Below are 26,501 nucleotides of genomic sequence, written 5' to 3'. Positions count from 1 at the left end.
CCAGCGTGCGACAGCATCTGCATGTTAATGTTCATGACTTGTTACAGACATCTCTGGCGGCGACGTACAAGTTCAACTTCACGTGGCACAAGTACACAAGGGTAAGATTTCTTTTTATTTATACTGTCACTGTTGGTCTTGGTCTATGGTTCCGAGGATGGAGGCGAAAATGTTTGAGGCCCGTGTACTTAGATTTAGGTGCACGTTAAAGAACCCCAGGTGGTCGAAATTTCCGGAGCCTACCACTACGGCGTCTCTCATAATCACATCGTGGTTTTGGGACGTTAAACCCCACATATTATTATTATTATTATCTATGGTTCCGAGACCTTGTCTCAAAGTCACGCTGGGTGGCCGAGTTGTGCCGCCAAGTTCGAGCTGAGCAGTGCGGTTTTTAAGCGCAGTTTTAAAAATTTATCCGTTCTGGGCTAAAACCAGGCCCGTAGCCAGGAATTTTTTTCGGGGTGAGTGGGGGGGGGGGGCACTTGCTGAAAACCTTGACTATTTAGAAAAACGCCTATTTTCATGGTTATTTTCGAAAAACACCATGTGTCATCAAAATTTCGGGGGGGGGCTGCCCCCCCCCTGGCTACGGGCCTGGCTAAAACACATAATAATATTTGGGTGGTGTGTTAGAAATTAAACATTGTTTCTTTTATAAGAGGATACGAGAGCAGTCGCCACACACAAAAAAAAAAAAAAAATCCCGCAAATTGCATGCACGTGTGGTAATCGATGCAGTGTGATGCGGTCAGAGAGGACCTGCATTGTTTGGCTTTCAGACAAATCAGGCATTCATTCAATGACATGTCGTTCACTATTGGATACTTGACATGCATGCATGCCTGCATGTTCATTCTGGTATGTACCATGCTAATGAAATGTATATGCTGGAATATACCACGCATGACTTTTCATTTATGTTTGTCATACTCGTACTGTGCCAGTTTTGGTACATAACAAGCTAATGAAACATGTGCCAAAGCACCAGCACTTTCATGTGAATCATGATGTACATGACATGCATGTTATGATTTTATGTTACAACCAGTCCCTTGCATTCGTCATATACTCATATTGTGCTATATCAATTTTTGGCATATATCAAGTTAATGAAATGGCCACTAGCACACCAAGGCCGCATCATGTAAATCATCACATACATGACATGATTTTCATGTTACAACCAGTCATTTATGTTCACCATACACTAATTTAGTTGACGAAATTCCCTCGGAGCACCAAGACCATTCTGTGTAAATCATGACATATATGACATGCATGCATGACATGATTTTCGTTTTACGACCTATATTTTACATTCGTCATACACCCATGTCATGCCATACCATTTTTAGTATTTATCAAGTCAACAAAACGTGCCACGAGAGCAAGAAGTCATAGGTGCCTAGATAGATAAATACTTTTAAGGTGCGTCTGGTTTGCTAAGAAATGGTTCTCATTTAGTATTTAGCTGTGCGTCTTATTTTCTTCTTGTGTATGTGTTGTTCTTGTGCCGAGTTTCACGGTGTTCAAGGTGCAGGAATACTTCTCGCGTGCATAGCCAGGAGGAGTGGGGGGGGGGGTCTCAGCAGTATTTAGACCCCTCTGTGCTGGTGCATGTCCTGCTCAATGTGGTTGTCTCTGCTTGTGCTTGACACTTTCCGGTGAGCCTTTGTTTGTGCTGCCGGTGGGCAGCAGCTGCGAAATACGATACAACCTCCCCGAAATCTGGGCACTGCCTACACTTCCCGTTGGGCCAAAGTACATCTCATCAAGTTAGGTGGAAGCTGCCTGATGGCAAGGAGCACAGAGGCCTGAGCACCATGTAGATATAGGTACAACCTGTTGCTGTGGTATTCGTGTGCATAAAATTCCAATTCAAGTAGCACACGTTCAACCGTCCTTTGAAACCATTCAACTTCGTTATTGTTCCTTCTCTGGCAAGGGAGCAGCAACACTGACAGAAACTGTGGATTTGCTCAATGAGGTACTTAAGAGTCATGAGTAGAGGCCGGATATTTAGGCATTAAAGAAGTGCGGTTTTAGGTGCGAAAATAGGCAGGCAAAAACAAACTTTTCAGGCCTCCAATATCGTAATATATTTACAATAAATTTTTACATAAATGCAAGTAATTTTAAAAAGAAGAGGTGCGTGACCTCTATTTATAACAGGAAAACAAAAATGTTAATTGTTTAAGGTGGTATACAGGCAGCAACAGTTGAACGTAGCCGTGCGATTGTCCCCTTGTCACACACGCTTTACACAACACGGTCTCTCTGCTTATGTTGTAGCATGTTGAGTCAGGTGTTCACTGTTGAGTCAACACACACCTCTGTGCCTTTCTTTTCGGCATGACTGAGAAGGGTAGGGCAAGAGCAGTTACCCAAATCGCTAAAGACCAGAAGGAGGGGATTCTTCCTATCGACCGGGTTGAATCACGTAGAACCAGTTTTTTCCCCTGGTGTTGAACACCTTAAAAGTAAATTACAAACAACAAAGCCGCATGCATAACACATTTTCCTTTCTTTTACTCTTCACTCTCTTCTGACAGCTCTCTGCTATTTCGCTGGCGCGTCCCATTTCACTGCTGCTAGTGGTTGTTTCTGAGTGTTGGTTGAACTAGATGACAAGGATGAACCTCGTAGATTTCTGGATAGTCAATGTTGCGCAGTAACATGAGTACAGGCTCAAACTACACCGGGAAGTGAAACTTGAGGTTAAATAGTGTTAATATGGGTGCCGGTTCTGAATATAGGTATTGATAGGCAATATAAAAACATTATAAAAGCCCTCCTTAGCCTCTAATTTATGCTCATATATCAAAGTGGCACGATAGGAAATAAGAAAAAAAATAGGCATTTGCCAAATATTCGGTCTCTAGTCATGACCAAATAGCTTTGTAAAGGCCTCCAAAAATGCGAATTCAATGAGATAAAATGGCTTGCCATGGCTACATGATCTGCTCTGAGGAGCGAACACCTGACAACATGAGAGTCGCTGCCGTTGACAAACTCAAGCCACACCGCAGTGCAAAAAATTTGCAAGTCGGCTTTATGCTTTATGCAAGGTTTGTTTTACAGCCAAAAAGGAGTACATAGACAGGTTCTCCCGCTCCTAGTGCACCCCCCCCCCCATCTCTTTCGATTGAAAGTGCACTAGAACAACAAACGCTTTTCATATATTGCTGGGAGATTGTCATTCCTCACAGTCATGTGCAGTGATGGGCTCCAGGGAGAAGAGGGGAGAATATGCACTTCAGCATAAAGAAAACGAGGAAACAGAACGTTGGGGCGAGTATTGAATGGGAACAATAGTTCGTTCTGCTAGTCTGACCGAGGTTATTTGCTGATTGCCACGGTGGTGAAGTAGCTAGTAAATTAGTGTCTTGGGCAAGTCAGCAATTCAATATCGGCATGATCACATGGTGCATATGGAGCATAGACAGCAAAACATACTCAGTGCCTGTGTTGTGTTCTCTCCTCATTCTATTTGCGAGGTACAATCATGTTGAGTTGCTAGAGCGTTTGCCTCCAATACAAAAAATACAGCACTGGGTCAATTTCCAGTGTGGTCTTGCACCCATTGCTTTTTCTAATTTAGAAGAGGTACCCCGAGCTGGTTCTTGGTGGTGTGGGTGCTCATTTTTTAAGAAGGTGACCTCTTCTTTCACCACTCCCTACCCCTACAATACTGCGCCCTTTTCTCTTATGTGTTGCAGAAATAAGTGTCATTCCTGACTTAAAACCACTATGTTGTTATTTGTTTAGAAGGACTAAAGAAAACATTGTGGTGCACCTGTAGTCTCCCTGTAAAGGGAAAAGAGGAAAGCGCATGTAGCACAAGCTGTTAGTGAACAAGTTTGGAGTATGAAAACACTTTGAAATTTTGAAATCAGTTTCAACCACCCCCTCCCCGCCTTGGTGGGAAATCCTGGCTGGGCCTTGATTTCTCACTTATTGTACTTGTTTTCTGAAATGATAGCAAAAGGTTCTGTTTGGTCAGAAACAGTTAGTATGCGTACTTCGTTTTCTAGTAATTCTGTTCACTGATTAGCCCTTCCTGCAATGCAGCTGATGCAAGGCGTAATCGAGACTGGCAGATAAACAAGCCTTGACATCCCCGAGTAGTGATGGCCACCTGTCGACTCTGCGCACAACATCTTCCAACATTAGTGGCATACTTTGACCATTTTCGTTTTCATAGCAGCATTGTTAATGGAGCCATTTGCCCCTCAGAGTCATGTGGTGTTGTTCTTAAAAGCTACTCAAGTTTGCGTTGTCATGTTTTAAGGCACCATAAAACAGCCAGCCATGAAAGGGAGGATGTTGGACTGTTGTGCCCTGTGTCATCGTGTGACAAGACACTTGCGACGCGGTCAGAACTAGTTTCGCACATTGCTGAGCACTTTGATGGCAACACAGATGCAGTTACCTGCCCTTTTCCTCATTGTGTAAGTGTGTCGACTTCTGCTGCATCATTTAGGACACATGTAAGCAGGTATCATCGTCAAGAAAATGATGTGTTGCTGTGCTATGGACCTACAGGTGGAGGCATGGAACCAGGTTCAAAAATAATGCAACCATTGCCTGAAAATGAAGTTTCTGCAAGTTTTCATGGCGCTGAGGGGGCTGAGTGCTCACAATTTTTAGACAGAAGCATGGAACTAGAGTCAGATTCTTTTCCGTGTACTTCTGAAAGTGAGCGTGTGGATGATGCAGCACAAGTGATGTGTAAGGATAGAAATAATCACCTTTTTATCGATAATTTTTCACTCTTTTTACTTAAGTTAGAATCGCAGCATCACTTGCCTGCTACAACTGTTCAGAATATTGTTAAAGAAATACAAAATCTGCACAGTCTAAATAAGCAGATGCTTCTGCAACAGATTGCAAAGAAGGTGCCAAGTGACCTACTACCTGATGTTCAGTCATGTTTTTCTGAAGATCTTCTTGAAGTTGCAACATCTGATACCCTCAGATCAACCTACTGTCGTCACAAGTATTACAAAGAAAGGTTTTGCTTCCTCAAACCGACTGAGCTTCTATTAGGACTTAACAAGCAGAACCAAATGTCTGCGTATCATTATGTTCCTATAGAAGGTCTTGTGCACTTTTTGATGTCCTCTTTGCGTTTTCGTGGTAAGAGCTTTGTTGATGAAACCTTCTGTGACGACTCCCAGTTATACCATTCCTTCAGGAACATGGCTGAAAATGAAATCGGAATTATTTTGTATCTTGATGATTTTGAGATTGTGAATCCTTTGGGATCTTCAAAGGGAAATTTTAAACTTCTCGGTGTGTATATGACACTCAACAACTTGCCATTGTATTACCGGTCACGTGTTAACAATATCCAGCTGGTTATGCTCTGCCGCCAAAAAGATGTCAGAGAGTTTGGTCTTACTGAAGTGCTTAGGCCCCTAACAGATGACATGGTTCTTTTGGAAAAATCAGGAGTGACAATTAATCGAGCTCAGCATATTGTGAGGCTAAACTTTGTAGTAGGTGACAACCTTGCCAGCCATGCTGTTGGAGGGTTCACGCAAAACTTCAGTTCTTCTACTTACTTCTGCCGGTATTGCTTAATTACACGGTGCGAGTTTGAGCAGAAACCACATGCGATAGGTGCAAGGCGTACAGTAGAAAACTACAAGGAATCTCTCAAACGTCTTGAAAAGGCCGGCACCGGCTCCAGTGATTTTGGTATTGTAGGCAATTCTCCATTTCATGTGTTGAAGCACTATCATGTCTGCAACTCTGGCCTCCCACCCTGCATTGCACATGACCTATTTGAAGGTGTCGTTCGTCATGACCTGGCACTGTGTATTAACTATTTCGTAAAAAACAAAAACTGGTTCACATACGACTATCTCAATAACAGAATTGTAACTATGAAGTACTCCACCAATGATATGCACAACAAACCAGCAAAAGTACCCACCCTTCAGGTTGACAGGCTTGTAGGCCACGCAATCCAAAACTGGACTTTCTTGAGACTCTTGCCACTCTACGTGGGCACAAAGGTGTTAGATGTGACTGATTCCATCTGGCAACTTGTGGTTTTATTGGCCAACATTGTTGACCTTCTTATGGCACCAAAGATAACACCTGCCCAAGTTGCTCACCTTAAAATATTGACTGAGGATTACATAACGTCTAGGAGCGCCCTGTTTCCTCTTCACAAGATTAGGCCAAAGCATCATTATATGCTTCATTACAGTGAACTTATCCAACAGTTCGGCCCTCTCTCCCATGTTTGGACTTTGAAATTTGAAAGTAAGCACCAGTATTTCAAGGAGTGTACACGTAGTACCAGAAACTTTAAGAATATAACGAAAACTCTCAGTGAACGTCACCAATTGTCTCAAGCTTTTCAGGCTGCAAAAGGCTCGTTTGCTTTGCAGCCTGAGGAGTTCACAGATATGAGCATCTCAGAGCGGTCAACCATGCTGTCCCGAGTAGGCAACATAGCTTTGCCTAAGAGCACACCATTGAAAAAAGCTACTATAAATGGCTTTGTGTACACATGCGATGACTACATTCTTATTTCGGGGACACGTTATGATGTGACTTTTGGTTGCATTGTCGGCATGTTCAAGCATGATGGCAAGTACCTGTTTCTTGTTCAGTGCAAATTCGCATATCTTGAGCCAAGTCTTTGCTTGTATATGTTACAGGAACAGAGTGATGAAGCAGTGTTAGTGCAGGCATCAGATCTTCTTGATTGTACGCCGTATGTGCCATATTTTTATAATGGCAAGCCTGTCATTAGACTAATGTCTTCCTTTCCTGAAAGGTTGTGCTGAGCAGCTAGTAGTTTTTTTTCCCTACATCAGTGCCTTGCTGAACATGCTTTCCTAATTTTGTATTTGAAATCAATGAAGCACATGTTTAGTTGCTTGGAGGTACAGATGCAGTGAGTGTGTTTAGCAGAACTTATTGTTTAAACGTGTGTGATTTGTAAGTGAGTCAGTGGTGAATTTTTTTTTGTCTTTTTTTGTTTGTTTAGAGTATTTCTGGCTTTCTTGCGGCATGCTTTTGCCCCAATAAAATCTGTTTCTTGTAAACTCATTGTGCAGGTCATCATGCCTATAAGTTGTAACGTAATGACATATTGTAGTAGCCCGTGACTCGCTGCCGCAACATTTTAAATAAAGGCAAGGTCTAAGGGAGGGACGGGGCATCAGTGTTGCCTCTCAACTCAAGTTTATTACAGAAAAGCAATATAAAAAAATGGTTTGTTGTCTTATACCCCTCAGCATGCACAAAATGATTACCTTAGAGCAAATACCTTGGTGTTATGAATATATTTTTAAGGTACCGGATGCTTCAAATTTGGAAAAAAAACAAATAAGCAGTGTAATGCAACAAAAGAAACTGCGTTGGCAATAAAAGTGCAATTATCTTTACACAACCAGCCATTTTGCAAGGCAGTAGGCATATATGTGACCGTATAAGAAGTCTAACAAAAAAAAAGCCTTTCAACGCGATTGCGTTAAACAGCTCGTTTCACAGAAATTCCGACATCTATGTCGGTGTCATTAGCTGTGAGTGAAAAATCTGCATTGACCATGAGGAAAAATTGGGGATGGATATAAATAAATAAATATTTTAAGAAACTTCAGCTTGAGTGGGAATCGAGCCCATGCCATTGCTTGGAACTGTTCCCCCCCCCCCCACCCCACACACACACACAAAAGAAACCTATATGAATGTCATGTAGTGTGAGGAGTCTCGTTAACGCAAGTGACGTTGCGGGGCAGAAGCGTAGAACGACGCCAGGCATCAAGACATACGAATTGTGCAGTGAGTGAGTGGTTTAAAGGTGCACCCATTACAAAGTGCTCACACATTTAATAATCATCATCGGCAAAAGCATCAACAACGTGAGCAACTGCGTAGGGTCACGTGTCGCCTTATGCACGTGTATAGGGTACGTCGCTAATTCGTAAAAGGGAGAATTATGGCGTAGCGGGCACTACTCAACTTTACTTGAAGCAGGCATTCTAGGATAGTTATAACTGGCCAGCGCAACTAGCAGAGACGTTCTTTTCCTTGTGGCATGGTGTGCATCGAGAAGCGAAGCCAGGCTGGCGATTGAGAAAGCAATGCGAATAGGGCCTGATTTTTGTATCACTTCCCTTCTTCAGACGAAGCTTAAGTGCCCTCCAACTTCTTTCTTTTCAGCAGCATGGAACACGTAGAGTAGATGAGCCTTTATTTAGAAAGCCCACACTATCATTCACAACTCTTTTTTTGTAGTGCACTAAATACCGTATGACTACTGTGGTCTTGAAAATTGAGAAAAATTTGTAGTAGGCCTTCTTCAAGCAATACGAGAGCGCCCTGCGGACACGCGGAGAACTACAGGAAAAGTGTGTACGTAAAGCGAGCCAGTTGTTCGGTCACCTGCTAGTTGTTTGCACCCTGGGAGCATGAAACAAAAGGAACATGTTGCAGCTTCATGACCATTCTTGCATGTATCTCTGTGCATGAAGTGTGAAGGGAACAATGCAGTCACTGTAGGCATTACCAAGTGAATGTGTATTAGATATAGCAGTTACATGGCGTGTGTGTTACCGTGTGCTGGTACCGTCAAGGCGTACTATCATGAGCAAAATGAACTGGAATATCGAATTCATGCTTATTAAACGATTACTTGTAATGTACTGATATAAACGTGATGCATTGAATTGTTCGAGACGCCTTTCCACTTGAGCATTGAGCATCGTAAACACTTTTGCACTTGCCAACTGCATTTAGCCGCTATGGCCTTTAAAGGTTAATTCAGTGCTCCATCTCGTATTGCGCAGGATTATACCTGTTCATGGTATGGCCACCTGTGAGCCAACATGCAAAAACGGCAAACCGGCGTTTTCAAAATGCTACACCTGCAGCTAGTGTCAACAAAGTATGATAGAAGCTTAACTTTTCTTACCTGAGGTGGGAGCCACACGCTGACGTCTAATAGTGTACCTTATTTTACTAAATGCCGACTGTACTCTCACATAATCTCTAAATATCAGAACCTCACCCTGTGATTGACTACAGTGTTGGTGGACATAGATTGCAAGAGTATCCGTGAATTGCCTTGACCGCCCGTGGACTTCATCTAGGAAACCATGCTGTATCTGTTTATTTGTATTGTAATGCATACGGCTCCAAAAAAAGAAAATAACGATGCTTCTAAACTGCCTAGCTGGTCCAACAGTGACACACGGAATCACAAGACAGATGGAAGTCGCAGCTATCGATAAACACAGAAATTCATAATTGAATTATGCAGAAATATGTTGCACCCGCCCGAATTCTCTTGATCTGAGAAGTGCTGCCACGACGCAGGCGGAAAGCTAAAGTGTGAGGCCCATGCACTCATCTCGGCAGTTGATGTAGCGTACACACTTTTCCTGTGAGTGCTTGCGAGCCTGTTGGTGGTGCTTCCATGCTTGAGAAAGGTCTATTGCACAATTTTTCAGCAAACTATGATGTTCCCTCAAGCTGATATACAGGCATCATCCAGTCTGCCCTGTATACCGAACACTCTAAATAAAAGGAGTATAGTACCTAATATTTTATGTGCTGTAGATGAAGTTCATGCCATAGTTCACGTAGCATTAGCTTCTACCTGGACACTTCTTCCTTGTGCACTTTTTGTACTTTCCTTGAGATAAACACAGAAATTCATGATTGAATGAATTATGCAGAAAGGCATAAGGCACAAACGTGACGTGGAACATAATGCCACTTTCTTCAGGCTGTCGAAAATGAAGGGCTTATTAGATAATAGCAATCTATTTCACATATCCTCCTCACAATCTTTCGGTAGGCAACATTTTTAGCTCTTGTAGGAACTTGTTTTCAAGGAAATGAAATAGGGATTCTGATGAGGAGACTACTGTGGATCAGAGTGGCTCTAACAACAGATGTTGCAAAAACACTTTTAGCTAATATGCAATCACTAGCCTGCGAAAAGGGAAATTGTCATTCCCAGCTAATATTGCAGACAGACTTGCTCACTTGTAAAAGTAGGTTTATGTCCATAATTGCGCTTGGTCATTTTCAGAATCTTCACAAACGTTAAGCTGGCTTACCTTATTTTTGTGTCTAGCCGTAGGGTTGCTGCTGTGGACTCTTTTATTTTCCAGCATGCTACTGAATTGCTACTATGCTAAGAAAGTTACTATGTATGATAATGCCAATTTAATATGCCACAGTACTGCGAGGTTACTTAAATGGCCAACAGCACTTTTGTACATGAAGGTAGTACATTCAGTAGGTGTCGTTTTTCTCAATTGCATGGTAATCTCATATCGAAGGCTAGATACTTACTCAAACCGGTAAGATGTTTAGTTGCCTCTTTTGGCTGGAAGGTAAACAATTTGACAGAAGCACCTGCCTGTTTGGGTTAATTGTTCAAGACTTTAGAACGGCTCCAAGCAAAAAAAAAAAAATCTGTATGCACATTAGGTTTGAAAAATGGTTGGGTATTTCTTTTCTTTTTTTTTTTCCTTTTCTGTGAGGCTGTCTTCTGAAATAATTGATTTGGATAGGCTGCTTCTTGGAGTTGGTGAAAATTGCTCTTTCTTTCCTTCCATCATGTTTCACCGTGTGAAGCGTTTCAGTTCTTTTGAATAAGGCATTCACTACGGAAGCTTCGAGTTTTGCCAGGTGGGTTGAATTGCAATAAAAGTGGCAGCCTGCATATACTGGTTTGTGGTAGACCAACAAAGGTAGCCTCCTCTTAGGCTTGCTAATTGATCAAGGAATGGGAGTGATCTATCGTTTCTGCATTCACAAGTAAACTGAATATCTAGTTTAAGGAGTTTAGGTGGCTGAGTAAGTTTTATTATTTATGGTTTCTCTATAATTATGTGCCTGGGAAACGCCTGGTTTCAGGTGAAACGTGCTGAGGGCTCTTCGTTTTTCAAAGTGATGATGAATGATGCCCTCACTGGAGCTCCGTTTATCTGTAGGGGCCTTAATCTTGTTAAACATGGCCATCATCACCACGAGAAATGAAGAGCCCTCAGCACATTTTAACTGAAACAAAGGCTTCCTCAGATACATAAATTATCATAAATTATAGTGATATCACAAGCCAAACGCTTGCTGAGCTATTGGTACTTCGTACTACATATTCAGTTCACTTGCAAATGCAGAAAAGACTGATCACAGCTCCCATCCCTTGATGTATGACTAACAACCCAAATAGGAGGCTCTCTAAATATGTCAGTCAACCACAAACCAACATATACTGGCCTTTACTTAAATTTCAGCTCGAACTATTCGGGAAGCCAAAAGCATCAGTAGTGAATACTTCAGAAGAAACAAAGCAAATTGCATTTTGGAATCCCACAGAAGGAAAGAAATTAGCGATTTTCACTGAACTCTGAAAAAACAGCCTACCCAAATCGCTTCCTTCGGAAAACAACACAGCAGAAAAAAAAAAAAATTCCAAGAAATGCTCAATCTCCCTGTTTCCCCAGAAATGAATATATCTCTCCACCCTACGTGGGACTAGCCGGGTGGCGCGGGGTCTCCCCTGCGTCTTCTCTGGACCCCAATAAAGTTTGCATCATCATCATCTCTCCATATGTTTTAGGTAGCAGTGCATGCATCAGGCAAATCCTAAAAGAAAGCCTAATTGTAATGCAAAGACCAATGAACACATCCTATAGCTTCTGCTGGCACCCAAATACCCTGCACCAAGACAAAACTCAGCAGTTGTCTACAAAATGGAAGTGCATACTCCCAGGCAGCATACACGGGCGAAATTAAAAAATCCGCCAAAAGAATCCAGCGACACAAAAACTCAGAACCTGCTCTAGATTATGCAGCCCCCTAGGAAGACATTAAAAATTATGCAAACTACAAAATTGCTTTTCAAGAAACGAGAACTAGCTGCTGAGATCAACCAACAGAAACTACTATTGTGGAAATCTGCGTGCATTCATAACCCCAAGAACAATCTTATCCGCTTCAAAGAAAATCGTCCCACTGTTTACATGCTTGTTCTACAAGCAAAAGTAAAATAGTGAGACCATGAACGTACTGTCACGTTTCGAAACGCATTTAAAAGGTGCAGCTTGCCAACTCTGCCGTCATTCTCTCCTGAAAAATAAACAAAATTAATTCTAAAGCTTCGGGAACCAAACAACTCCCTCCCCGCCTCCTTTTTTCTTTCTCTTTTTTTTTTGTTAGAGCCATTCCAGTCTTAACTGTTTCTGACTGCACTAAATTTTGCAAAAAAAAAAAAGCAGTTGCTGCTTTTAGAAGTAGAGTTTGTTTGCAAGAGGCTCTGCTGCAGTTGAATATCAACTTTGCTGTGCAACATTCAAAGGCCAACAGTGTTTGTGTGTACAACTGTGATACATCAATTGAGAGGTATTAGGGGCGAAGCTCCTTAAGCGGGACCCGTTCATCCCTCGTAGTAGTGCGTAACCAGTGGTAACGCTAGTACCAGATCTTGACCTCCAAGGTGGTGCCGGTGGGAGATTTTTCCTGTGCGCTGTTGAACAATAAAAAATTCGCAGCGTGCGCGTTAACTAAAAGCCGAATTCTTCTGCCTCTCATTCCCCATTAGCAGCCATTGGCATGTTCCAGTAGGAAACATTAGTAGAAGTAGAAGTGTAAGTGTTAGCTAAAAGCCGACTTCTTCTGTGTCTCATTCCCATTAGCAGCCATTGTTTACCTCCAAGGTAGTGCCTGGTGAGATTTCTCCTGTGCGTGATTAAACAATAAAAATTTTGTTCAAAACACCGTTGATTGATGAAATAAACCAACGAAAGATGCCAGATGTTTTCTAAAAGCAAAACGAAAGAACGCCAGATGTTTCTAAAGCAAAACGAAAAAGACGCCAGCTGCTTAACGAAAGACGCCAGATGTTTTCTAAAGCAATGGTTTTCTAAACAATGAAAATTCACAGCGTATATGTAAAATTACAGTGAGCTGCAAGTCGTCATAACTCATCGAACCTTTAGTATAAACGCGCCCGATCTCACGTCGGTGATGATGTACTGGGCAGAATTCACGGAAGATTCACGGTTTACCGATGAACCTCCGCAGCTTCGCCCACTCATCATTCACTCCGTGGATATGCTGTGATTTTATTTATGTCTAAAGCGGTGTATCTGTGAAACTTTTCGGCATAAATCTTGCTCTCGTAAACCAAGCAAACTGCCTCTAAAGACAGTTTTGTTGGTTTATTAGTGTAAAAATATTTTGGGCATTGAAAGTAAAAGTTTGCTTCATTATTGCAGATACAGCTATCGATCATGCCTCTATTGAAGATATGGAGTGCGGATCACACAATAAAAAAGATGATCACCGCTGAAACAATGGCTGATGTTATTGAGAAAGCAGAGGAATACGGGATCTGCAACTCATGCAGTGCAAAGGTAAAAACTTGAAATGTGCAATCTCTTGCTAGCTATTTTCTAACCAAGAAGTTTGTAGGCATTTTAGGGTGCTTACATTGTTACACTAGGCTGCTGCTTCTTGTCAGTTACTAATGCAGTAGCAAGCAGCTAACAGCTGCACCAAATTATATTGAATGTGTTCCTTTCTGCCTTCCCACCATCAACAGCATTTTAGCCAAAAATTGCACTAAGCTTATGTGACAGAGGCCCAAACTGCCTTACTTGTAAAGCCGAAACGAAAACCTTAAGTACATCATAATCATGATGGTAATGTCGCAGCTATTCATATATAGCTGGTGCAATTTATCCCATGTGTAGCAGTTATTTTTTGAGTTCTTCACTAGCTGGTGTTTGTGTTCAGCTACCGTGCAGTTAATTTCCTCACATCACTGTGATGGCGAGCATGCCAAAGAACGTTTTCGGGTGGGGGGGATCAGCGCAGCTTGTACTTAGTCGCGCAAGGCTGGGTCACAGCAGAGCTGCTGGGCACCTAGCTGGTCTGGCTTGGCTAGGCTTTCACCCTCTCGCCATCCCTTGCTATATTGTACTATACATGGCTACGCTTGCTCTCTCCTATAGTGCATATGTGCCACAGAAATTGTAAAGTCTCACTACTCATCGCACTGGTTCACTAAAAGTTAAGGGAACACAGATTAAGGGCCATATGTTTCAGCTTCTCTTGTTAACCATCTGTACCAAGTGCTAGGGCAGTGACTGAGTGTGTGGCGGTTCATGGTGATCATTTTCTATCTACAACACACAGCAAACCTTGACCATAACAGTTCTGCTGTAAAAACAGCTTTGGTAAATGGTTGTACATTGCTTAGCGTAGTTGTTGACAGTGCCACTTCAGATTTTGTAGCAGATGTAGCTCTGCTTCCACTCTTCAAAAAAAAAAAAAAAAATAGGCATCACTGATAACTTAAAGGGACACTAAAGGCAAATATTAAGTCCACGTTGATTGTTGAAATAGCGGTCCAGAAACCTCGTAGTGCTACCTTTATGCCAAGGAAATGCTTATTTTGAAATAAAATCACGTTTTAGTGGTCCACATTGCGTTAGCGCACTTCAATTCACCTGCCTGAAATCAGACTTTCATACGTCACTGCTGCCGTGCCCAACGTTGCCCGCCTTTACTGCGCGGCCGCCGACACTAGCAGCAGCAGAGCGAAAGTAGCAGGACCCACAGCAGCAACAACGGCCATCGAAGCTTGCCACAATCGCCGCTATGGAAGTGGGCGGAGAACTTGACAACAAGACATTGGCTCGCGACGGTGGGCTGTACGCCGCGGCAGTACGCGATTCCGAAACTACCACCGAGATGCGACCGCATGAGCGAAGCAGGGCGCCGGGCGAAGCGCATTTCGGTGAAAATGGAACCTTTGAACCACGCGCGCCGTTCCCCATGGCGACGCCACAGAGGTTCTTTTTTCCATGAATCAAACGGAAACAAACAAACAGCATTTCATTACGTCTATTGATGCACGGAAGGTTCTTTTATTGCTGCTAGTTTGATTACTAGTGATTTATTGTAGGCAGACTCTCCCACGTCATCGGGATCACTTCGAAAATGTCCCACTCGTGGCGCTCATCGTGTGATACATTTAGCTTAATTTCTCGGTAAGTAGGGCACTGCTGTTGATAATATTGCCGTTTTAGAAGTTGTCATACATTGAGCTTTCACTCTGATATAAATTATTTGCCTTTAGTGTCCCTTTAAGGAATGCTGCATTCAAGCTGCTGCACCACAGAGCCTTGGAAGCAAATATGTATATAGTGTGATGTCTCAAAGTGTGCGCCAGCTTCATGTTTTCACTGTCTCTCCCAAGTAACTTAGTTTGTTACATTGACAAAGTAAAATGTTTGTTTCAACAACCCAACCACATATTTCCAGACAAAACAAATAATATCTTATAGTCATTGTTTGAGCTATGGTGCTATTATTTTGCAACAGGTGTTTCTTGTTGATTGGACGGAACTTGACGAAACAGTATTCCAAGAAGTTGTTGCTCAGCTACCAATGGACCAGAGGATTTTCATTGTTGCAGAAATAGTGCCCCCTGCAAGTCCTCCTGTGCAAGGTTCGTTAAAAGTGCTTTTACTTGTAGTTGACATTAAAAAGTGATATGGCAAAAAACAGGACTAAGAGATTCATATACTAGGGGTGTGCAAATATTCGAAAACTTGAAATAACGAATCGAATAGCATTCTATTCAATTCAGTGCTCGAATCTAATAGTGCAAATTCGAAATACCAAATAATTTTAGAATATTTTTGGAATAATCAGCAACGACGAAAAATGTTAAAGGAACAAGTCGTTAGAACAGTGAACGGTAACATTTTCTGTTTTCATCTTTGAATTACCCAGGTGCACACAGCCAGAGAAAGATAGCAGTAGCAAGAAAGAAAAAGAAATAGAAATAAACAGACAAAAATGAGATAGGGAAAAAAAAAACAAAGAAAGAAAGAGAGGAAGCAAGAGAAAAAGGCCCAGCTTCGTACTTCCTTCGTGCTTGGCACCACTAGTGCGAAGCTGCCTTATTTTTTTAAAAAAGCTGTTGATAAAGTACCACCTTGAATGCTGTAGTCACTGCTATATTTCAGCCTGCAGTTACAAAATATTTCGAATTGCTGCTGTATAGGAGCTTGCCTTAGTTTAAATAATTGTGTTTTTTTTTTTTTTTTTTGGTTAGAAGGAACCGTAATGTCCCTTTGTTGACACTTGTGAATATTTGTTTCAAATCAAATGTCGAATTTTTGGACTGTTTTGAAAATTGTAAACCTGACCAGTCTAGGGCTGCTTTGAAGATGGTTGTCTTACAATTTGAAGGCTGTTCGAACAGTATTCAATTTGTATTCGTATTTGATTTGGTGTCATCACTATGCGATCCTTATTCAGTTGGCTCTAAAATTCACTATTTGCACACCCTGAAGGAAATAAAGCCTCCTGATGTGTAGAAAAAGGGGTTTATTTACAATAAACCGCAGCCTGACTCCGTGGGTTGCTGCTGTTATGCATGGTTCCAAAGCACGAGAGACTCTGTTCTTTGTCGATCTTGTTTCTACAAACTGCCCTTCGTGCAGGTGAATGGGCGTTTAACGGTAGTTCCACTCGGTAGTCTATGGAGATCTGATATTCGAACAATGTTCCATAGGGGTCTGGGCTTTCTCGACTCTTGTAGGAGAACGAGTCGCCCTTTTTAATTCTGTAGTACGACGGCGCTAAGTTGGAGCTTTGCTTCGTCTTTGAGGCATGTTGTAGTAACCACGCTGTGATGCGGTCAGTAGAGTTTGGCATACAGTGAGGTGGGCATTCATGTTCTTCATAAGCAAGCCCTTTGGGTCCTGTTCGCATGACAAGGCCAGATTCATGGCCAGAAGCTCCTCTTGTTAAATATTCAGATGGGTTCTTCTTCATTTTTACTGTGGAAGAATCCAACATGCTGCGTGTGCCGTCTAGGCGAGAGGTTGCCTGAAGCGTGAAAGTTTGGTGTTACTTATTCGCGGTTCTTTGCTGAACAAAATCTGCACCATTTCCCGGACTAGACGACAATACGTCTGTGTGAAAGTCCCAAGGCTTTCGGTACTCTTTTCAATTGTTTGAGTTGTAACTGCGGAGGTTGCGTAGATTGCATGCTAAAGAAGCGTAGGTCGTTCGAAGCCCATTTGTTTAGTTTCATAGATGCACTTGAGAATATCTTCATGGCTTCTGACTGCAGCTTGCACGCGTCTTCGACCGAGTCTGTTTCATTGTTTTCCTCCTGGGTCTTCTTATGTCCATTGAATTTTGTTCCCATAATTTCTAAATCACTGGTTGTCTGTTGTGATCTTATGGTCTGTTACTGCCACTTTCAGTACAATAGCCTCATTGCAGTGCATGGAGATAGCACAAAAGGTGACTGGTCCATGACGCCTTTGAGTCTGTTGTCCAAATTATGTACGCTTCCCATGACAAATGACCAGTACAAGTCTTTGCCGATCAAGATGTCGACAGCGTTTGGGCTTTGACCTTGATCGATGTTGGCGAAGTACTATAAATAGCCTTTGTGTTTGAGCTTGTTGATGAAATCTCTACTTGTTCGTGAAATGGATTGGTGGCTGATCGTTGCCATGACGAGAGCTTTGATTCGCAGTGACTTGCAACCACGTACTGAACTCAGTGACAAACGCGCTGGTAGGTCTTCTCCTCATGTTGTCCTTCAAGATATCCTTCTGCAAGACTCTCGTGATTGAGTGCTCGACACTGCGGACCTGAAGGTCGCGGGATGGAATCCCAGCCGCCGCGGCTGCATTTTCGATGGAGGTGAAAATGTTTGAGGCCCATGTACTTAAATTTAGGTGCACATTAAAGAACCCCAGGTGGTCTGAATTTCCGGAGCCCTCCACTACGGCGTCTCTCATAATCATATGGTGGTTTTGGGACGTTAAACCCCAGATATTATTATTTATATGAGTGCTCGACAATGTTATTTCCCAGCCAATCGCTTAGTCGCGAAACTGCACTGACTGCCTCTCTCGAATAAAACTCAAACTAGGCATTTACTTTCTGGGCCGGCTGCCTAAGCAACAGCTGTTTCGAGGTATACACACCGTTTGGCATTGCCAGTTCCAGTCACCTCCAGTTACATTGGTTTTGGTAATGTCGGGACCGCTAGTAAAGGTCATCATCAGAGGTCGATTCCACGAAAGATCGAAAAAGGGTGTATATTTGATGTTTCCGATTTTCCTGATAATTTTGTATGTTGTGCACATATGACTGCACAGCACGAAATCGCAGTTCGTTTTCAAATAAAAAATTTTTTTCAACACAGGAAAATTCGACAAGTGTCGCCGGTTGACGACGACCATTTTACGAAGAGTGCGTTTTCGTAAATTCGCAATCATGCTGGCAGCTACTCAAGCTATATATTACAAATATCTTTCTTTTTGGCGGAAGTAGAAGTGAAGAGGAAATAGCTCTTATCATTTCATGGAATTCTGAGTAAATTATGTATTTTTAAAAATTCACGAAAAACGCTGCGTTTTGGAAAATCAGTCAAATTTGGGACGCTATGGCTACTTCTGTGAACATCTTAGCTTGTTCATATTTGCAGTATGAATAGGCCTTTATGTGAATAATGAACCTCTGCATTTGTATTTCTCTAATAATTTTCAAAGTAGTAAATTTTCATGCTCGAAACACCAAAAAGAGAAAAGTGCTCCTCCATTCAAAAATCTATAATAAAAAAAACCCAATCTCAATTTGTTCAAAGTCCCCCAAAATGTTCTCAAAGGACTGCAGAATGATATTATGAAAAAACATGTTGCATCATTTTTATTAGAACAAAAGCAGAAAATGTCAAACATTGTGTTTCCAGAGCGTGGTGGCTACTGCGCAAAGGACATCTCTAGTAACAAGAAAATACAGTAACACGTCGTTTTTCTTTTCTGAGCTTCGCTAAACAACAGTAATGATCTATGGTCGGAAATTGGGAACTTTTTTGTAAAGAAAAAGACCGTTCCAATTAAATGCATTCGCGTGGTTTGCGACTTCACGCCAGTGTTAGACATCCCTCAGTCCACAGTATGCACTTTCAGTTGTAGCCTCCTTTTCTTTCATCTATTTCAGTTGAGTATAATTCATATCTTGAGTGCTAAAGAACGCATTCCCTCCATGCGTCTCTTATGATGATGTGCTGTGCCAGAATTGAGAGATTGATATAAAAGCCAAGGTCTCTTCAGGAATGGAAATGAATTTCTGGAGAGCGGTCGCCAAGAGGTGTGGTTTTGTTGGCCCAAATGTGTACGTTGTCAAACCTTATGTGATCAATGCAGAGTTAAAAAGAATCGATTACGTGAAGATTGGTGGCAGCAGTTCTGGCCACGGACAAAACACGTTTTGTTTGCATTGCATCTGCTTTGTTTGCATATCCTTCTTTCTCTTGAAGGAGTGCTGGCAGATCTGGTTTCCCTCTTGAATTGAGCGCGCATCCTGCTTCATGACCCTCCGCAAAAGAGTCTCGATCCGATATCTTCTACGTAACGAAAATTCTGCTGCAGCGGAATTTTCTTTTTGTGCACCATGAGGCAGTCCGTACAAAATCTCGGCCATGGCTATAACGCCTACCCATAGCCACCTTCAGAGCGTAGGATAGTGATCGCATCAAAGTGAAGCACAATTTGGATGCATAACTTCTATCTCAGGTGGTGTTTGGCTGACTGGCACAGCCGTACTCGTTGCTGTCGTCTGCTCAGGCGGGCCTCCATCGCGCCGCCCTTGCACCTGTCCGCCTAACGCATGCTACTCCGTTTACACGAGTGCTTGTAGCGCGGGCCACACGATCCGCACGGTGCGGATCCAGAGGACCGGGCGGGAGAGCGACGAGCGGTGAAAAATGTATCGTGTAACCAACGCAATCGACACCCCAGCTTTTTCTCGTGCATAGCGACAAAGCCTGGCAAACAATGTGTGGCTGCTGTGCTTAGGTTGCACTGCGGTACTCGCCGTTCACCACTGCCGCCATTTGCGATTTCTCACATTCTTACAATGCATGATCGACTCAGCTACACATATTTCGCGTTTAGCTTCGTTACTTTTATATAAGCGCATTTACTAAAAAAAAAAATTATCCAGAGGAATGAAAATGTCCGTGCTGCCCGTCGACGAGGAATGTAAGTGGTGTCGCAAATGCATTTAATTGGAACGATCTTTTTTTTTTTTTTACAAAACAGTTCCCACTTTCCAACAATAGATCATTACTGCTGTTTAGCGAAGCTCAGAGAAGAAAAAAGACGTGTTACTGTATTTCTTGTTACTAGAGATGTCCTTTGCGCAGTAGCCACCACGCTCTGGAAACACAATGTTTGACATTTTCTGCTTTTGTTCTAATAAAAATGATGCAACATGTTTTTTCATAATATCATTCTGCAGTCCTTTGAGAACATTTTGGGGGACTTTGAACAAAATTGAGATTGGGTTTTTTTATTATAGATTTTTGAATGGAGGAGCACTTTCTCTTTTTTGGTGTTTCGAGCATGAAAATTTACTACTTTGAAAATTATTAGAGAAATACAAATGCAGAGGTTCATTACTCACATAAAGGCCTATTCATACTGCAAATATGAACAAGCTAAGATGTTCACAGAAGTAGCCATAGCGTCCCAAATTTGAACTGATTTTCAAAAACGCAGCGTTTTTCGTGAATTTTTAAAAATACATAATTTACTCAGAATTCCATGAAATGATAAGAGCTATTTCCTCTTTACTTCTATTTCCGCCAAAAAGAAAGATATTTGTAATATATAGCTTGAGTAGCTACCAGCATGGTTCCGAAGTTACGAAAACGCATTCTTCGTAAAATGGTCGTCGTCAACCGGCGACACTTGTCGAATTTTGCTGTGTTGAAAAAAAATTTTATTTGAAAACGAACTGCGATTTCGTGCTGTGCAATCATATGTGCTCAACATACAAAATTATCAGGAAAATCGGAAACATCAAATATACACCCTTTTTCGATCTTTCGTGGAATCGACCCAGAGGGTCGCACATTGTTTCTGCATGGCGCTGATTGCACTTTGTACATTTAACCTTTCACCTGCAATCTTTTGCTAGGTGATGTTGCAAGGTACAGCGGAAGCAGCGACCGGCACTTAGTAGTCGTTCTTCTTTTGCTCTAGAGGAATCTGAGTCTCACTGCTCTGTATAATGGGCAGTCGAATCAAAGAATAAGCAGGCATTCTCTTGAGGAACTGGTTTTGCAGATGAAGCCAAACACTCCGTGGTTGAATGTTGAGCCACGAAGAGGATGTCGTGCTACTGCGAAAGCCTTTAACTTGGCCCTTTGACGTCTCCTCCTTTACAGAAACATACGGGACTGCTCTTTCTTGAGTCTCTGTTTCTGTTTGAATAAAAAACAGCAAGGACTTATTGCTCGCCTTCTGTTCCTGACTGTGCTTTTCTTGTTGACCTGTGCTCCACCTTGTCCTCTTTTCTCTGAACTTTGACGTTCAGTGGTTTTGGTGAAGTCGAGAGCTATGCTGCGAGGAAGCACTGTCAGGAGGATGGTGTACAGAATCGGTGGCATAAATTAAAAAAAAATCAGAAGGGGGGACAACATCTTGTCATGGTGGCCATTCTTTTTGTAAATATAGGTGTTATTTTTACTTATATGAAAAATTCGATATTTTTTAAAAATAAAATTAAATGCTGAGCATGGGTGCCCAGCTCATGTAATTGCATTGTTTTATTGAATCTTCTCTGAAACCGGTCGAGCGACAGTTGCAGTTTCAATTGTCTCACACAGCGGAGGGGTATTGAACACAGGAACTACACACTACAAAATAAACAGGCATTACAGAAAGTTAAATGCACTGTACTTAACTGCCAAGCAATTCAAACATATGATGTTTGAAAAATAAATCTGAATCGGGGAGACATTTGCAAGCACCCCCCCTCCCCCGGGATTTACGCCAGCGTACAGCATTGCGGAATAATTGTCTTCCAATACACCGAGAGTCTTGAGGGCGCACGTCTGGGACTGCACCATGTTGTAGAGGTATCGAAGTCCTCGAAGATTGGTGAAAGATTGCACTGGTTGCATGTCGATGAGTCACTGCATGTGAGCCTCAATTATCACGTCAGGCTTGGCAAAGCGCTGTTTCAGAATGTCCAAGGCTTCACAATAGCAGCTTGCAGTTCTGAAAGTCCCGTGATCGCCAGTGCCGCATCGCCGGTAAAAACCGAACGTAGATAGGTGAACCTGTCTACGTTGGAGAGTCCGTTGTTGCTGTGTATCAGCTGACTGAACTGCTCCCAAAAAGGTGTCCACAGTGAACCAATGGTTGGTCATCGAATTTCATGAGATCGATTTTCGGAAGTTGGATAGCGGGCTAGGCGTGCATTGCACGGGTTCGGTCGACAGTAGTGCACGCTTCTTGGACTCCTGAAGTTGATGTATCCGATACCAGAGTTTCGCGGACGTCACTGTGGCTCGATCATTGTAATCCACAACCTGGTCAAGCTCTGCCTGAGCTTCCATGGTTGACAGCAGAGGGACGATGTGGGAGTCAGTTGCTCTCAAGTCGGTGTGAAGGTGTTTGAGGTGTTCGTTCAGGATGCAAAGCTCCTCTTCTGTAACACTGACTTGAGTGAGCATTGCTTCTAACTTGGTGATAAGGCGCGTTAATTTCAATCTCTCGGCTTTGTGCTTCAGCTTGAGTGTTTCCATGTTTTGACTCAGTCTTGAACTGCTATAGGTTGGTACGATGAGTCCATAGGCAGGAAGGCGATTACCTTGCACCTGTACCTTGGGCCCATCGATGTGGTTCACTGTTTCGATGAGTTTCGGCACCACTTGAAGGAAATCAAGCCTCCTGATGTGTACAATGAGGAGTTTATTTACGATAAACCACAGCCCAACTCCGTGGGTTGCTGCTGTTGAGCGTGGTTCCGAAGCACGAGGGAGTTCCTCTCTTCTTCGTCACTCTTGTTCCGACACACCCCTAACACATACCCTTATTAGAGCTGTATGGGCTGTGCATTGTGTGTCCTTGTTTTTCATTTTACCTCTCCAAGCAAAGAAGGCAATCATTTCTGCCATGCATTTTTTTTCTGGCTTCACTAATTGTGGGCTAAAAGTGCCTTCATAGTGCAATTCGGAATTTCATGCATCAATTATACAAGGGTAGGGGAATTTAAGGACTTGTTTTTCTTTGTTAGACACAACCTGAATGAGAACCAACAGACAATCAAGCCAAGGAAAGTATACGGGATGTTATTTGTAGTAATTATGCTATAAATGTGAAGAAATTCAAGTGGATGAAAAGAAAACTTGCCACCGGCAGGGCCCAAATTTTACAAGTGTCGTTTATGCATAATAATAGGCTAGCTTTTATGTTGTTCATGTTGCCATAGTTCTACAGCTTAGCAAGCAGCAACTTTGAAACATGCAGTTTACATAGCAGGCTTTATTGTGAAAGTGTAGTGTATATATACGTTGAACTGCACCTGCACAGTTGAAACAAAATTGAGTCATATCCATAGGTCGACAAACTCACTCATGAGTCGACTAACTCTAACTCGGATCGGACCGTGGGTCTGAGTCTGAGTGAATCCAGGTGAGTATTATTTTGGTGAGTGAGTGCGAGTGAGTTCAGCTGAAAAAAATTTTAGTGTTCGAGTCCGAGTGAGCCCTAAGCACAAGATATATTTCTTGGGTCAGTCTGAGTGAGCTCGACCTTGCATTGCCGACCTGTTGTCCTATCTACTAATCTTCGGCATTACTAAGAGATTTATATCGGTGTACATTTATACTCAAGTCTATTTACACATGTCAGCGCACGAGTGTTCATGCCTCACCTCAATATTTATTGAACAGAGGCGTGAGTTTGGGGGGGGGGGGGTGCCTTGACCTCCCCCTACAAACTCTTTCATGGGAAGTTCTTGATAAAATGTCTTGTGTGAGTTGCTTATTTCATAAAAATGTCCTTACTGGATTGAAACCACTTATAATATGTATTTGAAGGTACAAGATCAAAAGGCACATCGTAGAGCACCGATTATGTGAGATATTGCCGTTAAAGAGCAATTTTAATTTTACAGTAACGGGCTCATGAGTTGACTCACTCAGGCTCACTCAAACTCAGGTCAAGCCGTGGGTCTGAGTTTGAGTGAGTCTGGCTGAGTCATATGCTGGTGAGTTTGAGTCCGAATGAGCTCGGTTGAGAAGTTCAGTGAGTCTGAGTGAGTCTGGTTGAGGAAAATTTTGGTGAGTCTTAGTACGAGTGAGCCCTTAGAGCAAAGTATATTTCTTGAGTTAGTCTGAGTGAGCTCCAATTCTTTTGCCGAACTGTGGTCCTATCCTGGGGTAACTGCTGCCACTGACTTTGTGAGCCATCTGAGCTATTCTCCTGTCTAATCAGTGGCTGTGTGAAGCTGAGTGATCATTTTAAATAACGTCTATGAATTCAGAGAAATGATCTGGTCAAACAAAATCTGGAGCAGAGCTTTGTCTAACATCGTTTGCCAGGTAGTAAAAGAGGCCAGCATGGCAGGAAGGCACGAGGTACATTTGCCATAAACTTCGAAGTTTCAGTTAAAAATATATATTCATTCCTTTTGTAGCGGTCACTCATTCCACTGACAAATTGCAGCTTTTAACTTCTGGGTGTCTGACAACATTAGAGCTTCGATGCAGTGAGTTAGTTAAATGAGCATGCATTATGGGGCTCTATTTGCCACTACTACAGATTAGGCCTAACAACGCTGGAAGCTAGCAAGCCTTCAAATTTTTGAGCTACTAGTATGGTAGTGCAAAAGCTTTGTACTGACATACAGGCCCCGCCACGGTGGTCTAGTGGTTATGGCGCTCGACTGCTGACCCGAAGGTCGCGGGATCGAATCCCGGCCGCAGCGGCTGCATTTCCGATGGAGGCGAAAATGTCGGAGGCCCGTGTGAAATTTCCGGAGCCCTCCACTACGGCGTCTCTCATAATCATATCGTGGTTTTGGGACGTTAAACCCCAGATATTATTATACTGACATGCAGAGGTGCGGCGGTGGTCAGAGGTTGCAGTGCTCAGCTGCCGACTCGAAAGTCGCAGGTTTGATCCTGGGTGCGGCGGTCTCATTTTGGTGGAGGCAAAATGTTAGAGGTCTGTGTACTGTGCTATGCAAGTGCACGTTAAAATATCCCAGGGGCTCGAAATTACATTAGACCTTCCACTACGGCATGCTTCATAATCATATCATAGTTTTAGCACGTAAAAACCAGATATTATTATTATTATTACGTACTTACTTACAGAGACTTGTTTTACTGCTTGCATTTTTGCGATTTGTGTTCGTAGTAAACATTAGTTTTCTTGTTTCAGACGTCTCCGAATCAAACAGTGCACCTGTACCAGAGCCAACCAGTGACATCGACATGCATGTATCGACAGAGAAGCTTCCCAAAGATCTTCAGGGCGCATTGAGTACAGCAGCATCGCCTCTTCACCCTAAACATCGAAGGGAACTAGTCCGTTGTGTTGTTGACCAAATGTTAGCTGTGTGCTCTAGGCCAAGAAGAGAACTGATTAGGAGTGTGGCTGAGGAAATGGTCAAGGCATACCCAGCTGCTCTTGAAGATAGGAGCATCAATGGCTCCTTGCTTGGCCGTGGCTATGACTCGTTGTTTCAACAACTTGAGGCGAGAGTAGAAAATATTCATCGATGCAAGCGAGGAATCCCATCATCGACTCCTGTGTCGACGCAGAAGAGTGCAAAGATGTCGTACGGCTGCATGAATTGGCAGCCGCGGCCAGTATTACACACTGATGAGCTTGATGAGAAGCAGCAATTTCTTCAGCGTGAAGCGCGGAAAAGTCCAAAGGACATGGATTTGTCTTTGGCCATGGTGTACATGGAAGATACATATGGAGCACAACGGCAATTCATAAACAGTGGGAGTCCTGTGCACCATGCTACAGAAATCAAGAGGGAGTGGCCACTGCTGTTTCACCGTCCCTTCTTCTACAAGCACGTTGTACAACTTCTTGGAAAGGATGCCAAGGTATGAACTGCATGTAACTTCGGATTAACTAGCGAAACGGGTGCAGGGAAGTTCTCTGGCGATAATCTTTTGGTGCTAGAATGCCTGTACGTGCCTGGTTGTTTTGTAAGTACATCGGATAAGCTGCTAGACCTGTGCAGCTGCTAGTGTAGTGCTTCATCAAAAAAGCATGTCTGGCATCAACTTGGTCTCAGTATCCTAAGACATAATGCCTACTACAAAAAGTTACTGCATGCATTACTGTTGAGAGCAATGAAAGTAGCCACCTTTTCCTGTATTTGACAAACTTGTCTGATTATTAAAGTTTCATTTTAGTTCAGCAGAAGCTTCTGCTTGCACATAAGATGGGGCTTGCTTGTGCACTTTCAAGCAGTTGTTTAAAGGTCACCAGTAGTTGCTGAATGTGACGTGGTATACTTAATAGGTTGCAGACTGCGATCACATTTTGTGTACTAAATGGGGGAGGACTTGTTCTTTTTAAGAAAACTCTTTAATCTGACAGGTTTAGTAATCTGCTCTCATTGGCCTCTGTCCAAGGGTTTCCAGAGCC

At 42.6% G+C, this 26,501-nt stretch overlaps 1 protein-coding gene across 1 annotated transcript; it reads left to right on the top strand.

Moving 5' to 3' along the window:
• LOC119379602 (uncharacterized) lies at nucleotides 1–25,957 on the top strand. Its single transcript, XM_037648911.2, has 4 exons — nucleotides 1–101; nucleotides 13,263–13,400; nucleotides 15,376–15,502; nucleotides 25,272–25,957. The coding sequence occupies exons 2-4, from the start codon at nucleotides 13,278–13,280 to the stop codon at nucleotides 25,955–25,957; spliced, it is 936 nt and encodes a 311-aa protein (XP_037504839.1). The 5' UTR covers nucleotides 1–101; nucleotides 13,263–13,277.
• The last annotated feature ends 544 nt before the right edge of the window (nucleotides 25,958–26,501 follow it).

This window comes from Rhipicephalus sanguineus, chromosome 1 (genome assembly GCF_013339695.2).
Source record: "Rhipicephalus sanguineus isolate Rsan-2018 chromosome 1, BIME_Rsan_1.4, whole genome shotgun sequence".
In the NCBI taxonomy this organism is placed as follows: domain Eukaryota; kingdom Metazoa; phylum Arthropoda; class Arachnida; order Ixodida; family Ixodidae; genus Rhipicephalus; species Rhipicephalus sanguineus.
This window is presented reverse-complemented; position numbering and strand designations above follow the sequence as displayed.